This window comes from Felis catus, chromosome D3, assembly GCF_018350175.1.
Source record: "Felis catus isolate Fca126 chromosome D3, F.catus_Fca126_mat1.0, whole genome shotgun sequence".
In the NCBI taxonomy this organism is placed as follows: domain Eukaryota; kingdom Metazoa; phylum Chordata; class Mammalia; order Carnivora; family Felidae; genus Felis; species Felis catus.
Genome location: NC_058379.1, coordinates 16327349 through 16349231, shown reverse-complemented (window position 1 = coordinate 16349231; position 21883 = coordinate 16327349). Strand labels below are relative to the sequence as shown.

The 21883-nt window shown below is 50.0% G+C and overlaps 1 protein-coding gene across 6 annotated transcripts in view; it reads right to left on the bottom strand.

Moving 5' to 3' along the window:
• Positions 1 to 23: 23 nt before the first annotated feature.
• BICDL1 (BICD family like cargo adaptor 1) overlaps positions 24 to 21883 on the bottom strand; it is a 105476-nt gene continuing 83616 nt past the window's right edge. For 2 of the 6 annotated variants that reach the window (XM_011287795.4, XM_023241476.2), the window contains 6 exons: positions 16183 to 16362; positions 15364 to 15582; positions 14168 to 14311; positions 9235 to 9365; positions 4351 to 4471; positions 24 to 1558 (listed from right to left, as the gene is read on the bottom strand). In XM_011287795.4, coding sequence (XP_011286097.3) covers positions 1397 to 1558; positions 4351 to 4471; positions 9235 to 9365; positions 14168 to 14311; positions 15364 to 15582; positions 16183 to 16362 — 957 coding nt within the window. In that variant the 3' untranslated portion in view covers positions 24 to 1396. Of the gene's footprint in view, positions 1559 to 3172; positions 3342 to 3485; positions 3595 to 4350; positions 4472 to 9234; positions 9366 to 14167; positions 14312 to 15363; positions 15583 to 16182; positions 16363 to 21883 lie in introns of those variants that run through there. The other 4 variants (XM_023241477.2, XM_023241478.2, XR_002737203.2 and 1 more) reach the window with 3 other exon arrangements.

Here is a 21883-nt window from a genome sequence, read left to right as displayed (position 1 = left end):
ACCCAATGATGGAGGCGGGAGGCTCTGTAGAAATTCATTTTATTCTTAGACTATTTTCAAAAGAAGCAGTGGTGCGCTGTTTTTCTAAAAATATGCCTTTATAGATTTATATAGAATATGTATATTATAAAATCCATACATGTATTTACATGATTGCTACATACAAAATTACAGCACTGTGGTATGTACATATCTATAGGTACATTCTTTCCGCTCGTCCCTGCTGTGCTTTTCCCGTGTGCGGGAGGGAGATGATCCTTTGTAAAGCAGCTTGCGGGCTGACTCAGCCCGGGGTGCCTCTGAGTGAGGGCCTCAGCAGAGAAGGTGGGATGGCTGCTGAGGAAGGAGCAGAAGCAGCAGGCTGCAGGATTCATCCTTCTGCAGGCCTGGCGGGCAGTATCTGGAGGCAGACGCCCTGTGGTGCCAGTGCTGCCCTTGAGGTGGAGGTGGCCGACTGCAGACCCCTCTGGGGCCATTGTGGCCTGGACTCGCTCGGCTGAGCCAACACCTTGTATGTGTGAGGGGAGCAGGGGGCCCCCGGAAGAGGAGACCCCCTCCTCGCTCTGGCCCCATGATGGGGAAAGGGCTGGATTGGCTAAAGCCTGCAGAGGGCCCATGAGAACACTGGCTGGCCTGGAGGCCAGGGAGGAAGAACAGTGGCGGCCAGCAGTGCCTCCTGAGCTCGGGATGGCATCAGCCAAGCCCCGCTGAGGCCCATCCAGGCGGAGTGCGAGAGGAGAGCCCCCGGCCATCGGGCCCTGCAGGCTGGGCCTCCTGCCGCAGAGGTGCTCTGGGCAGAGGTGCATGCACGTGGGTGAGGAGCCGCTTCCCCCTTTACTCCCTGGGCCAGAGGCTGGGGGGGGGGGGCGCGGCGGAGAGACGGAGGCTTAGCCATGGGCCCGGTGTCCTGTAGACACCAGGCCCCCGCAGCTCAGGCCAGCTGGGGGCCACGACAGCCTCTTGAGGCATGCAGAGAACAGCCTCCATTCCTTCTGTTCCCCGTATTCTAAAATAGGGGGGGTGGGGCGCAGCAGTGCCTGGGGTTGGATTCGGGAGCCACTGAGGGGTGGGCGGGGTGGGCTGCGATCCACTGGGTCTGAGTGGCAGAGCCCAAGCAAGGGCCCGCTCTGGAGACAGCCTGAGCCCCGCTCAACGACAGCGGATCCGGGGGAAGCCCAGGCTGGGTGTGGCCTGGCAGTGGGGACAGGGCTTGCTGCCTGCCCCTCTGCTGAGGGCAGCCTTCAGAGGCCGAGCGGGCCCTCCCAGACGACTCGGCCCCGGTGTAGGTGGGCAGTGCGGCCGCCGAGCTGGCCCAGGGGAGCCCTCGTGCAAGCACCCCATTTCAGTCACCTCTAGTCCAAAGTCGCCCGTCCTTGCTGGCCTGACTCCTCCCAGCCTAAGTTTTCCTGAAGAACGAGAAGAGCCGTTTGCCTTCGGTGGTGCTGGGCTCGTCCCCGCGCCCTGCGCCCCGGGCCCCCGAGAGGGCGGCAGCAGTCCGGCTCCGCTCCTTCAGGCGCGTGTCCATCAGCTGCCGGTCAATGACCCTGTGCATGTCATCCTGCAGAGGGCAGAGCGAAGGGGCTGAGCAGAGCTCCGACCTGGTGCCGTGGGGGCAGGGGCGGGGACAGGGAGCAAATGTCAGAAGGACGCAAGATGAGGAGGAGGAGGAGGAGGAGGAGGATGGGATGAGACTAGATGAATGAATGGCCACAGCCAGGCCGCCTCGACCAAGAAGACAGCAAATGTAGACATGATGCCCGGATGCACAGGAGCCACTGACACCTCAGCCTCCTCAGGGCCTGGGGCGTCTCCCTGCTGGCCTTGGCTGCTTGGCGGGCCCCACCGCGGGTCTGGCCCTACTCCAAGCCCAGGGCAGGGCAGGCCCGGGCCCACGCTGCTACTTCCCTGTCTCTACCCAGGCCTTGCCTGTGACTGGCCTCCTCTGCCCTGCCTCCCGCGCCCTTGGGGCTGGGTGTCTCTCTCCGGCACCCCTCCCGAGAGGCCCTCCTGAGAGGCCCTAGCATCATGTCGCCCGCCAGCTCTCCAGTCCAAAGGGTCAGCCTCAGGGGGCTTCTCTTGTCCCTTTGCCCCCTTCAGGTTACACCAGCTCGCACCACTGGTGCCTAGATGCCACTGGCGGCCCCACGCGGCAAGGACACAGGCTCCCAGGTGCCGCCGTCCCCACTGGCGACCCCACGCGGCTGCCCTCCGCTGGCATGGCTCAGCACAGGTGTGGCACAGGCCGCGGGCATCACTATCTTCACTGCCCGCCCTGCTCCAGCTTAGGCCCAGATCTTTGGCTTCTTCACTGGGGCAGCACCCTTCCCCGGTTTGGTAAAGTTGCCTAGAAAATGCCCCCCTCACCTCGACCGCCTTACAGCACAGCATCTAGAGCATCTTTTACCCGCCCCGCCCCCTCCCCCCAGGGGCTTTTGGGCAGAGCAGCTCCACCCTCTCTCCATTCTGGTTATTAGATTCCGATTCTGTACAAGATTCCACTTGACCAAGCATTCTGCCACCGACAAAGTATGAAAACTACTGGCTTAGAAACAAACAGCCCTGTCTAATGAACATCAGCAGGAACGTAACAAGCGTTTGCCTGATCCCTTCACTCCTAAACCCAGTGGGCTCCGGGACGCCTCGGGGCGAGTCAGCGGGCTCGTGTCCTGCCGGCGCACGGGACAGTGAGGGCCCGGGCAGAAGCGGGGCTGGCGCACCCCCCCCACCTTGTCCATCACCTTCTGCACTCACACCCACGCTGTCACCACGTGGTGTGACACTAACTTCTCTGCAGGTTTCGGTGTGAAACAAAGGGACTTTCCTGACCCCGGCCCCGGGTGGCAGCAAGGGTGGACGTCCTGCTCCCTACCCTTGTCCGTGTCCTGCTCTCCCACTTTCCTCTTTCTTCACACTCAACTTCTTCCAGCGCCTCTCCTCCTCACAGAAATAGGGGGCATGCTCTCTGCCTGAGGTCTCCCTGCCGAATCTTGGGCCCAGTGCCCGGCACTTAGGACATGCTCAGTAAAATCTGTTACGTACGTTGGGAATGTTACAGGGTCCTCCAAACAGAAACCCTTTGAAGTGCCAATGCTTTTTCTGGCAATTGCAAATTGCATTTTTTATATTTTGTAATCCCACGAAACGCATCCCTTTAGAACTTCGTACACACGCATGCATGAGCCGCTTATAATTCCACCCCTTCCAGTACTTGTGTGGGCAAAACAGCCCATTTATGAGGAGGGAGCACCAAGAAACCAGGGCTTAGCCAGTCAAAAAGGGGCCGGCCCGGTGGTCCTGGCCTACGAGCTGCATGTTCACTGGACGCGGTGATGGGAGGAGAGCTGCAAATGACGGCATGGCACACGGCATGAGATGACGCCGGACGCTGGCACACACAACACGGTGGGCCACACACAGGAAGGCGGCAGGGTCGGGACTGCGATGGCAGCAGGGTTGGGGTGGGTGGGACGGGGGGTCGATCTCACCTCAAAGGCAGGAGGGGTGTACAACTAAAGCTGTTGATACGGGAACTGAGAAAGGCCACTAGATCAGAAACCAAAGGAGCCAGATAGTAAAAAGCCCTGAGGAAGCAAACTGTAGCCGGGAGAGAAGAGAGAAGAACAGGGGCCGTAAGCCAGGGGACGGCCAGCTGCTCGTGAGCGAGAGGCTGAGGGGTTAGGGACCATGTCTCTGGGGAAGGGGGCTGTGCTCCTGCAGCCAGCCCCGCAGGGCCCTTGGGGGAATGGTCACTGCTAACCCGTCCCCCAGCCGGGGGTGGGGGTGGCGGGCTCTTTACTGGCCTCCTGAGGATTTCTTGGGGGAGAAACACAAATGGCTACACCCATATCCTGAAATCGTACCACTCAAACCTCATTAACAAAGAGCAAGGACAGCCCTGGCCCAGAGGGGAGCGGTGCTGGGGCTGGGGCAGAGCAGGCCGACGGGACTCTGAACGTGGCGGTCCTGGAGATGACCCAAAGACCCCTTTCCCCCAGGATAGCGCTCTCTGGCAAAATGAAGCTGGCCTTCGAGAAAAGGAAGGGCAGCAGCTGACAAACTACATCCAGTTGTGAATTTCGGTTCCACCATATAGGGTTTCCTGGGTCCTCTGTGTTAACAGCTACTTCTTTCCAGCTAATTTAAACAAAACTGGGATGACCAGCTGAAGGAAGCCCCTGCCCCACCGCTCTGGAAGCATCCTCAGGCATTCCTCCCTGGAGACTCACCCACATGCACGGGACCCTCTAGTAACAAACTCTCCTCACACGCTGCTTGGGTTTGAAGACTCTCTCCCACCCCCCTTCCCCCAAGCCCTGTTTTCACTCACCCCAGGGTCTCAGGGCTCTTTACCTGCCACGCCTCAAGCTGCTGTGAGAGGTTCAGTTTCTGCTGAATGGCATCCAGCAACTGGCTGTTCAGTGACATCATGTCCATCTTGCACTTGGCAAGTTCCAGCTCCACAGCATTCTTCCTGAAAACAGACAAGCCAGGGTGAACGTGGGCACCTGGGGTCCACAGGACGAGGAGACAGACTCCGACCTTAAACTCGCAACAAATAGGAGCTGTGGCAGTAACCAGGATGTTACTTGCAGAAAGCTGGAAAGTTCACAGCACGGGTTCATATCCATTTTCTCAACTGTTTTGACGACCTGTGGGTGAAGGGAGCCCCTGCCTCCCCATCTCATGGATGAAGAGCAGTTTTGAGAGGATACTGAGGAGGACTGGAACCCAGAGGAGATCAAAGGCCTCACACAGTACTATGAAGTTGCTAATCCTTCCCCAAAAAGGCCAGTCCCCATGAGAGATAAGGCCCTTGTCCTCTTGGCCCCTCCTTTTCACTAGCAATGCCCCTGGCCCAAGGGATCTGTCCTAAAGAGGCCACACATGTGCCAAAGTAGCCACATAGTGGTGGTGACTACAGCCTAGCTAATCATAGTTGCCAACAATTGTTGGCAGAACAATTATATGGTAGAACACAGTCATCACAACCAACCACGACAGTGAATATTCAAACAGTGGGGAAATACGACGTATTGCTGAGTTGGAGAAAAGCACAAGACAAGGTCTGACAGGATACTGGCTTTGTAAAAGAAAAACTGCCTGTGTGTATTTAAAGGTCATACAAAAAAAAAAAAAAGTCTATTTGGCTATCTCTGGATGATCGTTGATGGGATCCTACATACTTTTGCATTTTGTATTTTCATAGTTTAATATGTTTCACATATTACTGTTTGCCTTTTCCAACATTCTTAAATCATAGTTGTTCAACGCAAAACAAAATTAAATTTTTTCAGGGCTGGGGGAATGGGACTAAAAAATATAAGACACTAACTGAACAGCTTCTGCCAAGGAACACCGGTTGCCCACCTGCCAAACTGGACGTTATTTAGCCCCCATTATCAACTGCTACCTTTTGCATTCCCAATGGCAATGCAAAAATGCCTCCATGCACAGGGCCAGCGACCCAGGTGCCCGTCCCAACGACAGCTACAGGACCTGCCTATAGAGGCCTCCTTGCTGGGGCCTCGGACAGGGGCTGCACCAAGGGAAGTGTGGTTGGAAGGTAGGGTAGGTGGGGGTAAAGCTCTCGGGGCCGCCGCCATGACCAGCACTTCCTCTCTGGCCACAAATCTACCCGTCCAGTCACCTCCCCTGACACCTCATGGCCGCAGAACGGCGCCCAGTCCGCCTTTCCCAGGAAAGCCGGTCCAGAAGGCTTGCAACACCCCGGTCCGCCCACCGCACTGCGGCTGAGGGGCCAGGAGCTGAGGACGTCCAATGAGGGCCGGCGTCTCAGGTCTCAGACGTCTCAGGGAGCCCTGTCACGCCCGCTGCCATTGGCTGGCGGTAAACAGCGGAAATCCTTGCGTGGCACCGGTTGCCATGGACGCCTGCCTCCCCCCCCCCCCCCCCCCCCCCCCCCGCGCGCCGCAGACAGCTGCAGCCTCGAGTCGCAGGGCATCTGCCAGCAGGTGGCGCCACGAGAAGCCTGGACACCCCAGAATGTGCGGACCAAGGGGCACACAGCGGGGACCCTTCCTTCCAGAAAACCCCGGAAACAAGGCCAGTCTTGCTGACCTCTGCATTCCAGCCTCGGACTGCACTCTAGAGAACATTTGCTCACTAGAGAATCTTGGTGTTTATCATTCACGAGACACCCCAGAGCAGGAGAGCTAAGCTGCAGAGGCCGCTCATCAATATGTTCATCAGAATTTTAAAAAGGAATGCCTCAAACGGCTAGAATTCCTTATTTAAATGAAACCACTAGTAACTGACTTTTTTTTGTTTTTGTTAGGCTGCTAGCCCCACATTTTTGTTTTTAAGTGAGGGCCTTTTACCTGCAAGGAGATAAAATCGTTACTTAACTTTTCTGAAACTCATCTACTGTGTGGGATAAAGAACACCTTAATAAGGTTTTTGTAGCCGGTGAAGAGAGGGAAGTTATTTTTCTTGGGGGTTCTCACTCCTCTGACTACACACTAGAATCATGGGGTGGGGGTTGGGGGACACTTTTAACAAGCAGCCCCAAACTAGGCGATTCAGATTGAAATGTTCTGGAGAGGGCCCTGGCATCCACGGTGTTCCCCAGGTGATTCTAAAGTGGTCAGGATGCAGAATCAGAGATGATGTAAATGAAAACATCTTGTAAAACTCCTAAGGTCCTATACAAAGTATAGGCCACTCCCCACATTTAAATGATTCCTTAGGTCTGTTGTGTCAATTCTGTATACTAAGAGTTTAATTTCTAATGGATAGAAAAAAAGCTATCCTACTGGAGTGATCTAACTAACACCTTCCCTGAGGGCCAGCCTAATATATAGGGTCCATGAAGGGCAGGGGCCTCACTGCAGAGTTCTCCCTACTCAGCAAGGACAATCTGCAAATCAGCTCCGTTGGTCAGATGCCAGGAGGTTCACTGGGCCTCCTCTGACAAAAGACGAAGACATTCATTTCAAGGTTTTGTGGAGACTTGCTGGCTTCCTCAGTCACCCAGATGTCAGAGCTGGGTTCTGCTTACTAAGGGAAGGGGACTGGATAACTCCTGTTCTGTCTTCCCTCCTGTGCCCTGGTACTTTTTCGGGTTGGATCGCCCACCTCCCATGCTGATGGCAGAATATGGTCAGAGCTTGATGTTCAGCTCTCTTCTGCTTGTCCAGCTGAGAGAAGGTGACCAGCCATTCTCTATTTCTAACGTCGTTCTGCCTTTTATTCCCAATAGAGGCTTCCACAATTAGCACCTTAATTTTACCATTTTATTCCCTAACTGTATGACACAATTTCACCCTTTGTTATAAAAGTATGCTCCCACTCCAAATTATTACACTGCTATTCAAGTATTCACTAATAAATCAAGTATTCACAATACAGTGGCAAAGATGCACAGGTTTGTTTGGGAGCCTCGTGGAACATACTTCCTAAATGGACTAGAAGTTGTCAAGCAGTCGACATAAGGTCCTGGCCAGATAGAAAAAGTAAAACTAATGGAGCTGATGAAATGACTGAAGAGAACAGAAGGAAGGGGACACGTGTGTGTGGAAGGGGAAAGGTGTGGGGAAATTACAATTTTAAAGTCAGAAATCACCTTCTACTTTTTAAAAAGGCATACAGTATCTACTTACAATTTGTTTCAAATGACCTCTTTTTAGTTTCCTGACAAGTAGCCTGGGTGGTAAGGGGAAAAGGTGTGGGGACAGGAGTCAGGAGGCCAGGGATCACCACTGGCTGTGGTCTTGGGGACAGTGTCTCAGTTTCCTCATCTGTAAAAATGGGCATTAAAAATGTCTATTCTTTGCTGTGGCTGGGGGTTAAAGGATGAAGGTGTTTTGTAAACACTAAAGTGACGCAGAGGGCAAAATGTGTTGCAAAGGGCTCCATAAGCAGACACATTTTTAGTACCTTTTATCTCTGTACACTCAGCAACTAGGATAGACTGAATGCATGATAACAAATAATTTAAAGGGGAATGGGGAATATGCAAATATGTTTTTTTGCCAGTGCACTTCCAAATCTTTTGAATGTAAGAGAATGCATTTCTTCCCTGCTTAAGAAAACCCAAAACATGAATAAAATATGACCAGTTTACTGGAAATGCAGTCGGAGAATGCATCAAACTCAGAATGTAGAAAAGCTCTAGGAGACAAATGATACGTTTTTTTCAAGTGTGACAACTGTACTGTGGTTGTGTGTTTTACAGAAAGTCTTTTTCTTTTCTTGAGTGAGTGAGTGAGAGAGAGAGAGAGAGAGACAGACAGACAGACAGAACATGAGTGCACACCGGCAGGGAAAGGGCAGAGGGAGAAGGAGAGAATCCCAAGCAGGCTCCATGCCCAGTGTGAGATCATGACCTGAACCAAAATCCAGAGTCGGACATTCAACCGACTGAGCCACCCAGATGCCCCAGAAAGTCTTTTTCTGGTGGAGATCCACACGGAAGTGTTTATGGATGAGATGCTAAAGTATCTTGTGATGTGCTTTCATACAGTCCAGTGGGGGTGGTGGTGGACGAAGTGGGTGGGGATATAGATGAAACAGTACTGGCCATCTGCTGATTGGGGTTGAAACCAAAAGGCAGGAAGTTAGGGATTCATCTTACTTGTTTCTATTTTTAAAAATTTTTTTTTTTTCAACGTTTTATTTTGTTTTTGGGACAGAGAGAGACAGAGCATGAATGGGGGAGGGGCAGAGAGAGAGGGAGACACAGAATCAGAAACAGGCTCCAGGCTCTGAGCCATCAGCCCAGAGCCCGACGCGGGGCTCGAACTCAGGGACCGTGAGATCGTGACCTGGCTGAAGTTGGACGCTTAACCGACTGCACCACCCAGGCGCCCCTTACTTGTTTCTATTTTTGTGTATGCTTGAAAATGTCCATAATAAAAACAACACCCCTCAAAATAAAGAAGTTGAGGTAGACACATATAACGAAATTGGAAAACTAAGATCTAAGTGGAAAAAAACACAAGCCATGTAGAGCATCAGCCCATGGATACTTAAAAATGCCCAAACCACTGTATCGCTCTACACTTGCACATGTACAGGAAAAAGATCTGCAAAAAACATATACCCAGCTTCCAACAGTAGTGTTGTCTGGGGAGAAGAAAGACGCTGGGGGTGAGGATGGGTAGCAGGGAAACACTTTCACTTTTGGATTCTTCTGTATGCTTTAACTTTTAAAACTGAGCATATACTCATGTTGCTTGTGATTCAAGTAAAATTAAACACACCACGCCCACTCACTTCGCAATGGCCTCATCCCGGTCCCTGATGGCCTTCTGAAGCTGCTCCTTTGGTTCCTTGTCCTCAGACGTCACTCTGAGTCGGTCTCTCTCCTCCTTCAGTGCAGTCATCTCCACACTCAGCAGTGTCACCTAACAGGAGACCAAAGGGATGGATATGGTGACATCATTGCTGCTGGCCTGGCCTGCAGTATTTCCCTCAAAGAGACAGAAAGGAACAAGAAGCCCCAGGCAGGTGCAGAGCCTGTGTGCGGTGTGGGCATGTAGCTTCCACGGCCCCTGGCTCTGAGGGAGGCCCATCTCTTCTGGAGAAAGCATGCTGCATGCTAGGCTGGAGCCCACTCTCTCTGCTTAAGTTAAGCAGAGCGAGTTTTTGTTTTTTGCAACTGGACACCCTGCTTGGTAGAACTCTCAGTAAATACTTGTTGAATGAATGGAAGGGTGAGCCCCTTCTTCCCAGTCAATAAGCTCAGACTGGAGTCAGGATGACTGGCCCCGCCCTCTTGTTAAATATTGCACGTACTTGGACATTTTTTGAAGGGAGGATCCATGTATATAGCTCTAGCCCTCTCACAAGGGGACAGATGCTACCATTTCAATGTACTCCCCTACTCCAGTCCCAGGCCTAATCATCTTCAGACAGACTGAAATTGAGCAAAGGCCCCAGGATCAAGCTTTCCTGGAGATGCTTCGGACTCCCTAGACTGAGACGGCAGATTTGCCAGCTACCAGGGAAGAGGAAATCAGCTACTCAGGAAGAAATCAGAGGATACTCAACAGTGAAGAGGCATACCAGACAGTCTGCTGTTACTGTGGGCAATGGATTTGGCACTCTTAGGTGCCTGATGAGGAACATCAGGACCAGGTGCTCTGTGCTTTCATGGTGGGGACAGTTGTGGTGAGCAGGGCTAGAAGCCCTAGGGAAGAACAGGCTGGGGCACCTGCAGAGGCCATAGGGTGCAGCTAGTCCACAGGATGCTGGTCAGAAACCCAGCCTCACCCTACATACTAGCAGGTTCTGCAGCCTGGTAGGCCAGGAACTCAAGACTCGGGAAGTACCTGGCAGAGAGAGAGTCAGACCTCCTCAGACCAAATAAACCCTAACATGGCCTTGGGTTGGCTGTGGGCCAGACAAGCTGAGTAAGCTACAGATAGAACTACATGCTAGGCAGGAAATGCCAACATTTAATATGCTCCAGATAAAACTCCACAAGAGCTTTTTGCTTTGGTCTGGAAAACTTGGTCAAGGTAGGACCATCAGCTATCTGCCTCAGAAACAACAAGGGACTTACCTTCTTTGAGCTGCCCACACTGTTCATAAAAAGCAGGAGTAAAAATAAGTAGTTCCATCATCAAGTTGTTGTGAGGATCAAATGAGATTAATGACATCAGGGACCAAGCTCGGTGCCTGGCGGTAAGCTCTCCTCCTTCCTCTTCTCTGCACCAGTGCGAACCTCCTCGCTGATGGTCGTCATGAGGACTAACCTGGCTTGTTTATACACTGACTTAGGTTATAGCCACCCCTAAATCCACTTTTCCCACATAAGGTAGTGTCCTCACGATTGAACAGGATCAAGGAAAACATCTTGAAGTCATACATCTAGGGCTTTATTTGCCCCTTCATTCAATAATTATTTGCTTTAGGAAAAGACAAAGAGAAGTCGGACCTCAAGCTTGTCCTCGTGGGGGTCTAAGGTTTGACTGGGAAGATGAGCTGTTGAATGAGAGAACCATGAGAAAGCAGGGCCGGGGGCTCCAGGAGGGAGGGAACCAAAAGAGTTTGAAGGAGGAAGTGAGGCCTGAAGGCTGAGTAGGGCTGATATGTACAGGTGGCAGGGAGAATCTTCTGGACAGAGGCAAAGGGCCGGGGAAAAGGCCCAGATGTGGGGAAGGCACAGGGAGTGTGTGCCATGCCCTATCATAGCCCATGTTCAATTCTGCTAAAACAAAGGAGGGGAGATGGAAACAACAGGAAAAGAGGCTAAATGGCCAGAATGCAGCCAGACTGTGGGGGGCCACGAGGGTTAGAGGCTTCCCACTACTTAATGATAGGAAGTCAATCCAAAACTTGTAAGGGTATTTCATTTCAAGCTGTGCTTCAGGAAGATCAATCCAAATCCTGTGGAGGTTAAGTGGGCTGGGGGAAATATGACCAAAGCTGGGGTGTGAAAGAGTGAAGGTCTGAAACAGGGCAGTGGCTAGAAAGATGGAGGAGAGAGAACACAGGGAGATTTCACAGAGGAGGGGTCACCAAGATTTCATTAGCGAAGGCCTTGTGTTCCCACTACATGCTCCACTGCGCTTTCATGCCCCTTCTGGAGTAACTGGCCAGCGCTCCTGTCAGGCCCTATAAAGGAGCCAAACACAGGACTGGGACTGTTTCTTATTGCACCTCCCACAGCCTGGTTTACTGGCTGGAGAATGGGCAGAGGGGCTCCACAGGTAACTGTTTTTTATATTGCTCTGAAGGTCCTCCCTGCCTCTCAGCAGCCGTCCAGACCCCAGTCAGCCCTGGTGAAACGGGGGCCAGCAAAGCCGTGGGGAAGGAAGGGGGTGAGGGTGGGGAAGGGGCTCTCCACGGCACAAGGGTGTGGGGCAGTCTGGTTATGGATTCTGGTCTCAAACACAATTATGAATTCAATGAAACCTGGACTCCCTTTTGAAAATTGGATAGGCTTCTGAGGGTCAGATCACTTCATCTTCCAGGTCCCACATTTTTTACCTCTGGCCCAGTCTCCAGGAGGAAAAAGCATACTCTCTGGTAGGAATGCAGTGGGCTGGGAGGCTGGATCAGCCCCTGGCTGAGGTCTCACCCTAGTCTAGGAGCTGCCTGCTGGAATTTTGGTTTTGCATTACCTTGTTGGGACTCTGCCTCCACGCCCCCCTCCCACCCCACTCATCCCCCCCCACTCCCCCCACGGCAGGGTACACAGCTGGTCTGACTCTTCTCACAATTCCAGGAGAGGCTGCGGAGCGCAGGAGCGCTGTCCTGTTCATTCTGTGTTTGTCAGGGTCTAGTGCAGCAGCGGCACATGGTCCGTGCTCCGTAGCTGCCCCACCAACTGCATGAGGAATGTCGTGCCCGCTGTGCTGGCTACCATTTCTACTGGCATTCTGGAATCCAGTCTGCATCCCGCCCACTGCCTCGGGAGGTCAGTGTTGCTTCCATGGGATGGCTTTGGAAGGGTGTGGTATGGCTAAGAGATCTGCTGCTTTGACTAAGCTTCTGGGGAGAGATGAGCTATTCAAGAGGCCCAATTCTAACCCCATGGGACTGAGTGTAACTATCTGCTTGATGGGTTATCTGGCATAAACCACTTATCAGCTGAACTTTTAAGGAAGATTCCCTGGTGGAGGAGATAAGTTCGGAAATAGTTGCATCCAGACCCTCAGCAACCTGCACCTTGCTTATGCTTCTGAATAATGCCTTCTGCTGTTTCTAGTTTTGTAATTCTGAGAAACAACAAAACAAAAAAACCCAGGCAATATCAAAGAGCTGATAAGCAGAACACTCCCACAGAAATTTAAATAGGCTTTAAAGTAAACAAAACTTTTATTAACCCTAAGAGTTTTCAGATCTACTTTGTCCTGTTTGTATTGTTACAGTGTGAAGACCTGCGCTAGGTCTGAACTCCTCCCTGGCCAAACGACTGCCTGAGGGACTCAGGTTTTAGGCATGAGAATGTCTTTGGCGGCTCAATCCCATTCTTTAGGGCTTGGCCAGAAACGAGCTACCATTTTCACAGCATCTTTCTGTCCTCACTATCTGGTCACTCCCAGAAAGAAGAGTACACCAATAGCTGCAGGTGGGGCTCCCAACATCTTCGAAGAGATTTATATTAGGAAATCTAATGGGCATGACCCCCCAAAAGAGTTTCTTTTTTTTTTTTTTTTTAATTTATTTTTGGGACAGAGAGAGACAGAGCATGAACGGGGGAGGGGCAGAGAGAGAGGGAGACACAGGATCGGAAACAGGCTCCAGGCTCCGAGCCATCAGCCCAGAGCCCGACGCGGGGCTCGAACTCACAGACCGCGAGATCGTGACCTGGCTGAAGTCGGACGCTTAACCGACTGCGCCACCCAGGCGCCCCTAAAAGAGTTTATTTCTATAGGGTCCTTTAAATTTAAGAACTATGGACTGAAACAAACGCCAGGTTTACCTTCCATCTCTCAGCAACAGGTGCAGCAGGAAGGGACCACCAGCTTTGGACAAGGGAGGAAGGGGGCAGGCTGGGTGGGGGCAGGGTTTAAAATGCTACATGTTTGGTGCCCCCCCCCCCCAAGTGGGACAGCACACTACACTTAACCCTGTCAAAAGGAAGGGCCTTATTTATCTCCTAGGATAGAATTTAGAAGCTCCTTTCTGGGTGGGGCTGCTCCTAAGCCTTTTAAAACTTTTCAGATCGGAATACAGATGCCCTTCTCCAGGATTCTCAAGAGATAAAGTCATGATCAAACAGGAAAGGAACAGCAAGGGCAGCAGTAAGTGCTTCTAAAGCTGAAAAACAGGCTGGCGGAGGTGATGGCATTACAAAGAGAGAACAGGCCTGCAAAGATCAATTGCTCCTTGGTTTGCAAACTTCCCTGCTCAGAAGCTGCTGGAAAAACATCCGTGAAATGTCCTGAGAGCTGTGGCACTTTAAACTGTCAGAATCCACCAGATAATATGGGCTCTGTGGAAGGCAGCATGTCGCCAGAGGAAACGGAGGGTCAGCTATTCTTATCCCTAACAATTTTACTTTGGGCTAAACCAGAGGGCAGCGCTCTTCTCTTGAGCTCACCTCAACTTCAGGTCACTGTCCTCTGAGAATCTGTGAGAGCAGAGCCACTTCTGAGACGTGAGAGAGGGAAACTCACGAGGGTCTCAAGAGAGTCTTGTGGGGGAGGGGTCACCGGTACATTCCCTGCACTGGACCGAGGATGGGGGTGCTCACCTGACTGTGGAGTTGCTGCAGCTCCTCTAGGCTTTGCCTCAGTTTACCCCTCTCTCCCTCCATGAGTTCCCTTAGGGCTCTTGAGTCCTCACTGGTCTGCCTTATCTGTTCTTCTAAGGAGTCATCATCAATTCTCCGGGAGCTCTGACAGCCAAAGAGAGCCACCAACCACAGAGATGGTGAGAGCAGGGGCGGGTGTGGTGAGATGGTTAGTGGGAGAGAGGGGGAAGTGAGACGGTAGGGATGGATCAGTTTGGGGGAGAGCAGGATAGAGGAGATGGGGTGGAGAGGTGGAGGGAGAGACAGGCAGAGAAAGAGGAGACAAAGGAGGGAAGACAGAGTTAGAGGAGAGAGATTCTCTTGCCCAATTTTGATCTGCAAACATTAGCTAGACATTTATTTTTGTTTCAGGCTTCAGGGAAGTCGCATGAACAGCACACCTCCCTCTGACCTCTCCCTTCCCCCAGTGACCCAGCCTCCACAGTACAGTACCTTCCACACACCAACACGACATGTTCAGGTAAGGACAACCACCCTTTCATGACTTCATGTAATATGGGTAGAAAGACGTTAACTATTCTGTAGGAGGATGGAACTCGAAGTGAAACAACTGCCTGAGAGCCGGGGGTGTGAATGGAAATCTGTCATGAAGCTAGAAGAAACGCCAGTCTGCCCAGGAAGCCCATAGGAACACTCCTCATCTCCACAAGAGGAGCCACATCTGGAATTCTAAAAGGCCCTTACTGATCTTCTCATCGTTCCGTGCTCCCTTGTATCCTTTCAGCAGAGGCTTCCAGTCTGGACAGTTTGCCTATTCTCAGCTAACCCCATCACGAGGACCAATGAGCTACAGAAAAATAACTTGCAGTTTTCACTGGGGTTCAAATTTCTACATTCAAAGCTTTTAAGGAAAGCCCTTGAACTCGAGGCCACCATGGCCTGGATTTAACCATGTGGAAAAAGGACTCCACTTATACACCAGTATCTGCAGGAAGAGCACTGTGGAACTTCCATTTCTGGACGCTGCCCCTCTGCCTGATCACCAGCACACAGACCTCCCAAACAGTAAGGGCTCAAAGTTGCCACAGACTCTTTAAGGTTCCACTTCTGGGGTTAACCTCATCCCCTGTGCTTGCTTTCAACCTCCCACTAGCCGGGTCCTGTGGGGTGGGGAGCTTCTCGGCCCAGCCGCTTACCGTGGGCTCCATGCCATCCACAATACTCTGTATCAGTCTCTTGAGCTCATTCAGGGCCGTGCGCAAGCTGCCGGCTGGCACGTCCTTGGCAGATGAGGTTTCCGAAGACTCATCCATCGAGGAGTCCGTGGAGACGGCCGAGTCAGCGCTGTCGTTCCCCCGGAGGTGCGAGCAGAGATAGCGGACCTGGCAGTAGGCCTCCCAGAGCTGCAGTCTCAGCTGCCCCACAGAGAATTGTTCCTGATTATGGGCTCTAGGGAGGACCGTCCCCACTCATCTCGTCCTAGTGTAGGAACCCAACATGCTGACACTCAAGAGCCTAGTTCTGGCAGAAAGACTTTTTTCTTTTTTAAATCACCTGTCCCAAGAACTATGGATACTTATGCTGGGCCTAGTACGTCTATACGGACTCCCAGTTCTTAACTCTCCAGCCCTCTACCCATCTCCCATTTCTCTATACAGTCGGATACTGTGGTGGGAATCATGATTAGGGGAGTGAGTGGTTGTGAGGAGAATGAAAAAAAGCCAACTGGATGGATCATGAATGTTCTAGAGCCCAGTCAATGCAAGAGGCATGAGGCTGAGGATTAGCCGACAAGCATTTCCTAAGAGGCACTGGGTAACAGTGAGCCAGAGACATGCTCCGGTCAGGGCCTGCTTCATGACAGCTCCAGCCAGCAGGCCTGGGCTCACACAGGCTCAGGGCCACAGGCCCTTGCCAGGCTGGAGCTGGAAGCATAGGAACTGGACAAGGGAGGGCTGACGGGCTCCTGAAGTCCCCAGGCAATCTTGTGTGCTGGACTGATGGGGCATCAGCACCTGTTCTCTCTCTTGCTCCAGTTCCTCAGCCTCCATGCTCTGTTCGATCTCGGACAGGAGGGACGTGCTGGTGGCGGCGGAGCTCTGCAGGCTCCTCTCCTCGGTGAGCTCCTCCACCTTCACCTGCAGCTGTCGGTAGGAGAGCCGCACCTCCTGGAGCTCCAGCTGGCTTTGGTGCAGCTTTCAAAGAGACAGCAAAAGGTAGTGAGTGTTCCCCGACCACAAACAAATGAGAAAAACCGCCCCGAAACCTGATCACACTTCTAGGTCCAAGCACCAATTTACAGAAAAATACAGAGGAGAGAAGAACATGCTAGATTACATCAGGGGTGTGCAGGCAGTAAACTCCAGATTTGGGAAATTCTACAGGACAAACAGCTCAGCTTCTTTACGATGTATATTTTAAGAAAAAAAGATAAAGGTCTGGAACCTATAGGTTAAAAGGAGACTTGAGAGACATATCAACCAACTGTAGTGTTTAGGCCTATTTTAACTTGCATCTTGATTCAAGTAAAAAATGTGAGGAGCAACTGGGACATTTATGAGGCAGTTACGAATTTGAACACTGGGTATTTGAAATTAAGAAAATACTGCTGTTTTCCCCTTAGGTATACTAGTCCTGTGGCTGTGTTTTTTTAAGTTATCATTTAGAGGTAGTCTTTGTTTACAGATGAAATTATAAAAATTTGCGGATTTACTTCAAAATAGTATGAGAGAGAATCAAGAAGATGTAATGAATGTGGGCAGGACTGACTGGGGCTCACTGGTTTGTATAGCTGGCAGTGGGGTACACTGGGGCATCATCACACTATCCTATTTTTGAATGTCCGAAATTCCCCATATTAAAAAACTAAACACACACACATAAAGGCATACAAAGTAAGGTACCATTAGATGCTCACCAGAATACCTAAAATAAAAACCCGCCACAAAATAATAATGATACCAAGTATTGATGAGGATGTGGAACACCCAGGACTTTCACTGCTGTTGGGAGTGAAGATATACAATCACTCTGAGAAACTGTAGGGCAATTTCTACTGAGTGAAATACACAGCTGTCCCATGACCCAGCTGTTCCACCTCTAGGTGCAGACCCAACACAAATGGCTGTACATGTGCCCAGAAGACACACAAGATGTCTATAGCAGCCTTCTTCCTTAAGAGCCACAAATGGGGGCAGGGTGCCTGGGTGGCTCAGTCGGTTAAGCGTGGAATTCTGTCTCCCTCTCTCTCTGCCCCTCCTCTCTTTGCTCTCTACCTCTTTGTCTCTCAAAAATAGACAAACATTTGAAAAAATAAAATAATCTTAAAGAGCCACAAATGGGGAAACAATCCAAATGCCAATACAGAATGGAGAGAGACAGTCACATACTAGAATACTACACAGCAGTGAGAAAAGAACACACTGCTACCATATGCCATAACGTGGATGAATTTCATAGACATAATATGTCAAGCAAAAGCCTGACAATAAACAATATATAGTGTGTAATTCAAGTACTCTTGTATTCCTCCAGATACAAGAGATGCAAGTGGAAGAGAGGTCTGCTTTTGACCAAGTGTCAGGTACTGACCAGGAGGTGCAAGAGGGAGGCCTGTAGGATGCAGATAATGGGCTTTATCTTCATCTGGGGGGTGTTACACGGGGATATATATATTTATATATATATATAAATTATTATAAATATTATTATATATATTATATATTTATAAATATTATTATATATTATATGTATTATATATTTATATTATAAATAATATAAATTATATATATATTTATATATATTATTTATATATATTTATAAATAAATATATATCATACACATACACACACATATATATACATGTATATACATATATGTATGTATTTTAATGTTTGATTTATTTTTGAGAGAGAGAGCACAAGCAGGGGAAGGGCAGAGAGAGAGGGGGACAGAAGATCAGAAGAGGACTCTGTGCTGACAGCAATGAGCCCAATGTGGGACTCGAACTCATGAACCATGAGATCATGACTTGAACCAGAGGTGGATGCTCAACGGACTGAGCCATGCAGGTGCTCCATGGGGGTATATATCTGTAAAAATTCACTGGGCTGTCCACTTAGGATTTTTATGTTTTGCTGTATGTATGTCATATTTTAATGAAAAAAAATGAAGGGGAAAGGGTCTGGAAAGACACTGGGGATCGGATTTGGAAAAATATATGAGTAGAAATACCAAGAATTCCCAAACCCAGGAGAAAAGCGGTCTCTGCTATTTTGTGTGTCATACCTCACAGTTTACAGGTAAAGCCCCAGGCCTGGGAAGAGCCTTACACAGCATGTAAGGCTCAGAGAAGGAGAGGGATGCCAGTGGTGGAGAGGACAGCAATGTAGTTTTCATGGCTTACAGCCAGGGCTCCTTCTTTCTCTTGCTGCCGCTACTTCACCCCTCTCGGAGTACTCTGTGGCCCCTTTCTCGTGGAGTCCAAGCAGGGCACCGCTACCCGGTGAGGTTCCTATTGCTGGAGGTAAGACACGACTCCACCATGGCTGCTAAATGCCATGCTCTACTAGTGCACTCCACCACTACACTTGCTTTAACTCACAGACCCTGCCCGTAGAACCTTCATCTGTTTGCACTTGTCTGCATACTACACCTGCACAGGAGCAATGTCTTCTGCTCTTGTATTTGTGGATTGCCCATCCCTCCCTTGTAAAAGATTTTTTGGAAGTTGGGGATGGGGAAAGAATGTCCTGGGATTTAAATGTAACTAATTTATCCTTTCATTAGATAGAATTTCTGGGGTCACCCCTGTTCGTTAAAAATAGAGCAGACACTGTCCTGTTTGTTGCAGACTGCAGGCCAGGTAAGCCGTGGCTCCTGCAGAGATGCAGACACTGAGCAGCAGTGGGTGGCAACTCGGAGCTCTGCAGTTCTCATGAATGGAGGAGGCTGCCTCGCAGAGCATCCACTCGGATCCTTTAGATGCCCTAGGGCTTCACCTCTGCTCGTCGGGAGCAGACCGTGGTTGGCTAACAGCACCAGTGATCTGGATGTGCCTTAACTCAGAAGAGCCAGTGACTGGCTGCTAAGAGAGTGAAAAAGGCCCTGGCAAGTCTGCTCTGCGTGGTTCCCATGCATCAGCAATACCTGCTGGTCCAGTGGGAACTCCTCCAGCCCCAGTTTTGAGAAAACTCAGAAAGAAGAAATTAGGGTTAAAAAAAAAAAAAAGAAAAGAAAAAGGACATTCCTAAGAAGCATTTGGCACAATTACAAATGGCATACTAAGTTGGCAAAATGCTTTACAATTATTTTCTAGGTAACTCCACATACATCTCAGCAGGAGAAGTTCAGCACAGACAAGAACAAGTTCTTATGCACTGGACAAAATTAGTTCAATTACTCATGTGAACTTCAGGGTGCTTAATTAATTATAACAGCAAGAGAATCAAAGACCAGGACAGGTCTGCCCTGTCTGGTCAATAACTGGTCCAGAAACATATGCAGAAAACAACACATCAGAGGAGGCTTAAATATAAGAAACCTCTAAAATAAGGAATATCATCCTTTATATAAGAAAGATGTCACTAAATGTATTTATATATCTATCAACAAGGAAGACACCAAATCCTTGTTGTACAGCACACTGAGCTTATGACACTCATGCCACCAGAGGTGGCAGAAGTGGGAGCGCTCTCTTGTTTCACACTGAGGGAACAAAGATGGTATGATGTTAAGTGTCAGAGCAAGGTCTACACTGCAGGCCACCTGCTCCTGGGCCACCCCACAGTGAGTGGAGCCTACGCTTCCCGATGATGAAATCCACCTACTCACTGGGACAAGGTCCCCGCACACATCTGTAAGATGCCCATGTAGGTATAAATCAGAGAAGGACAGACAGAATACTTTACTGGGTATTAAGAGTTTAGCAAAATGCCCAATTTTTCAACTTACTGGGTATTCAAAAAATAATTTTTATCCCTATTCTCGGCCTGAAAAAGAAATGACGGTTGGATTTAATCAGTGGTTTAAAAATCATTGTTAGGCAGTAGAACCCCAACTAGATAGTGAACCAGATTAAAGCGGGGCTACCCTGGCTGTGCAGGCCTGTTGCTCTGCCTACTTAGACTTCCTTTTGTCCTTTATCTGAAACAAAGGATTAAAATCGTGGAATTATATACATTCCAAAGCCATCAACTCTATATTTTGCAAGTCTGATTTAGGAGCTCTCAACTACTATCTGAGTGAGCTGGAATTCTTATTTCTGTATCAGTACAGGCTATGTTAGCAACAGAAAGGGCTTTCTGGAAGACACTGGTAATCAGCAGCAGCTTAAGGAGAATCTCCTATGAGCTAAAGGAAGAAAAATCACAAAAAGGTGGGAAAGATAAGAATTCAGCCCATAAAAGCAGATTTTCCAAATCAAAGTGTGAACTGCCTGATGTGATATATAGGCCATGGGGTGAGTGGCCCAATGGAAAGACAGTGGATGTGCAGACATTGAGGACGTGAGTGTGTGTGATGTGGGGCTCTTGCTGCTGGAGAGCACACAGCCCACTGTGCGAGCCAGGTACTAGATGGAGCATGCTGGTCCCGTTCTTCCCTGTCCTGAGGTCCCCAGTTCTTGATTCGAAATAACGGACTTCTCATCTGTGAATTCCAGCTAGACTGAATGAAAGTGTCCTTTGGGCAGGGGTCACTTCCCATTCTTCTGTGTTTCTTTGCCTTCTCCTCCACACTCTACCTCAGCAACCCTCCTCAGCAGAGTGCTTGGTAGGGTCAGAAATTCTGGTGAAACACTGACCTGCAGAGGCATGGAATGTGCTAGATGCTGTCAATGAGAATTACATGAAGCAGGCGTGGGGGGCTCTGTTTTTAATTCGACCAAGGATTACTTTGGTAAATGATTCACTTTTTCCTAAGCCTCAGTTTTAGAATGTATGCAAAAGCACTCTGTTCCCTATAAAGTATACAGGTGTTCACCACTATTATCATCATCCACCTTAGAAGATGAGCAAACTCCTTTCCATCTTGAAAATGGCCGTGAGGCTTTCACCAGCACCATTTTCTAATCGACATTTATGGGAAAAAACGTGGAGGGTCATAAACTGCTCATTTGTGCTTGAAGAGGTTAATCACTCAGACGGCAGCTTAGCTGATGGTGTCAATAACAAGTGATATCAGCCTAAGATGTTTCCTTATCCCATGTCCTAGAGCTTTCCTCACCAGCTGACCACCGAGCCCAGTGGGGTCTGCCACAGCCTGGTCTTTGGGGGAGGGACCTGACTGTTGCTTCAGCACACCTGGCTGACCGCCTCCACACCAACAACTCTGTCGCCATCCCCCCCACTCCCTGGCACTCAGAGGATGTCCAAGGGGGAGAAACATGCTCTTAGCCACTGGCCCCAGGTGCTCCTAGGCCAGTGTGGCAAAGCTTTCTTCGCAGCAGGTGTTACACTCTATTTCTGTAGAGGCCAGCAGCGATTGTCTTTTTGTTTAGAGGGTTGTCAAGTGTGAGCCTGGGGATTCAGCTGAGGACTGGTGGCAGGTCCCAAATAAGGACAAATATGAACATGAAGCAATTTCCTTTAGGAAGAAAAAAGAGGCCAATTAGGCTCACAAAGGAGGTTGGCCTATGCCTTTTCTAGCAACTGCTGGAAGAAGGATGTAAGTCTTGCTGTGTTCAGTGGGCAGCTTCTTGATTTCTGCTCAGTGCAA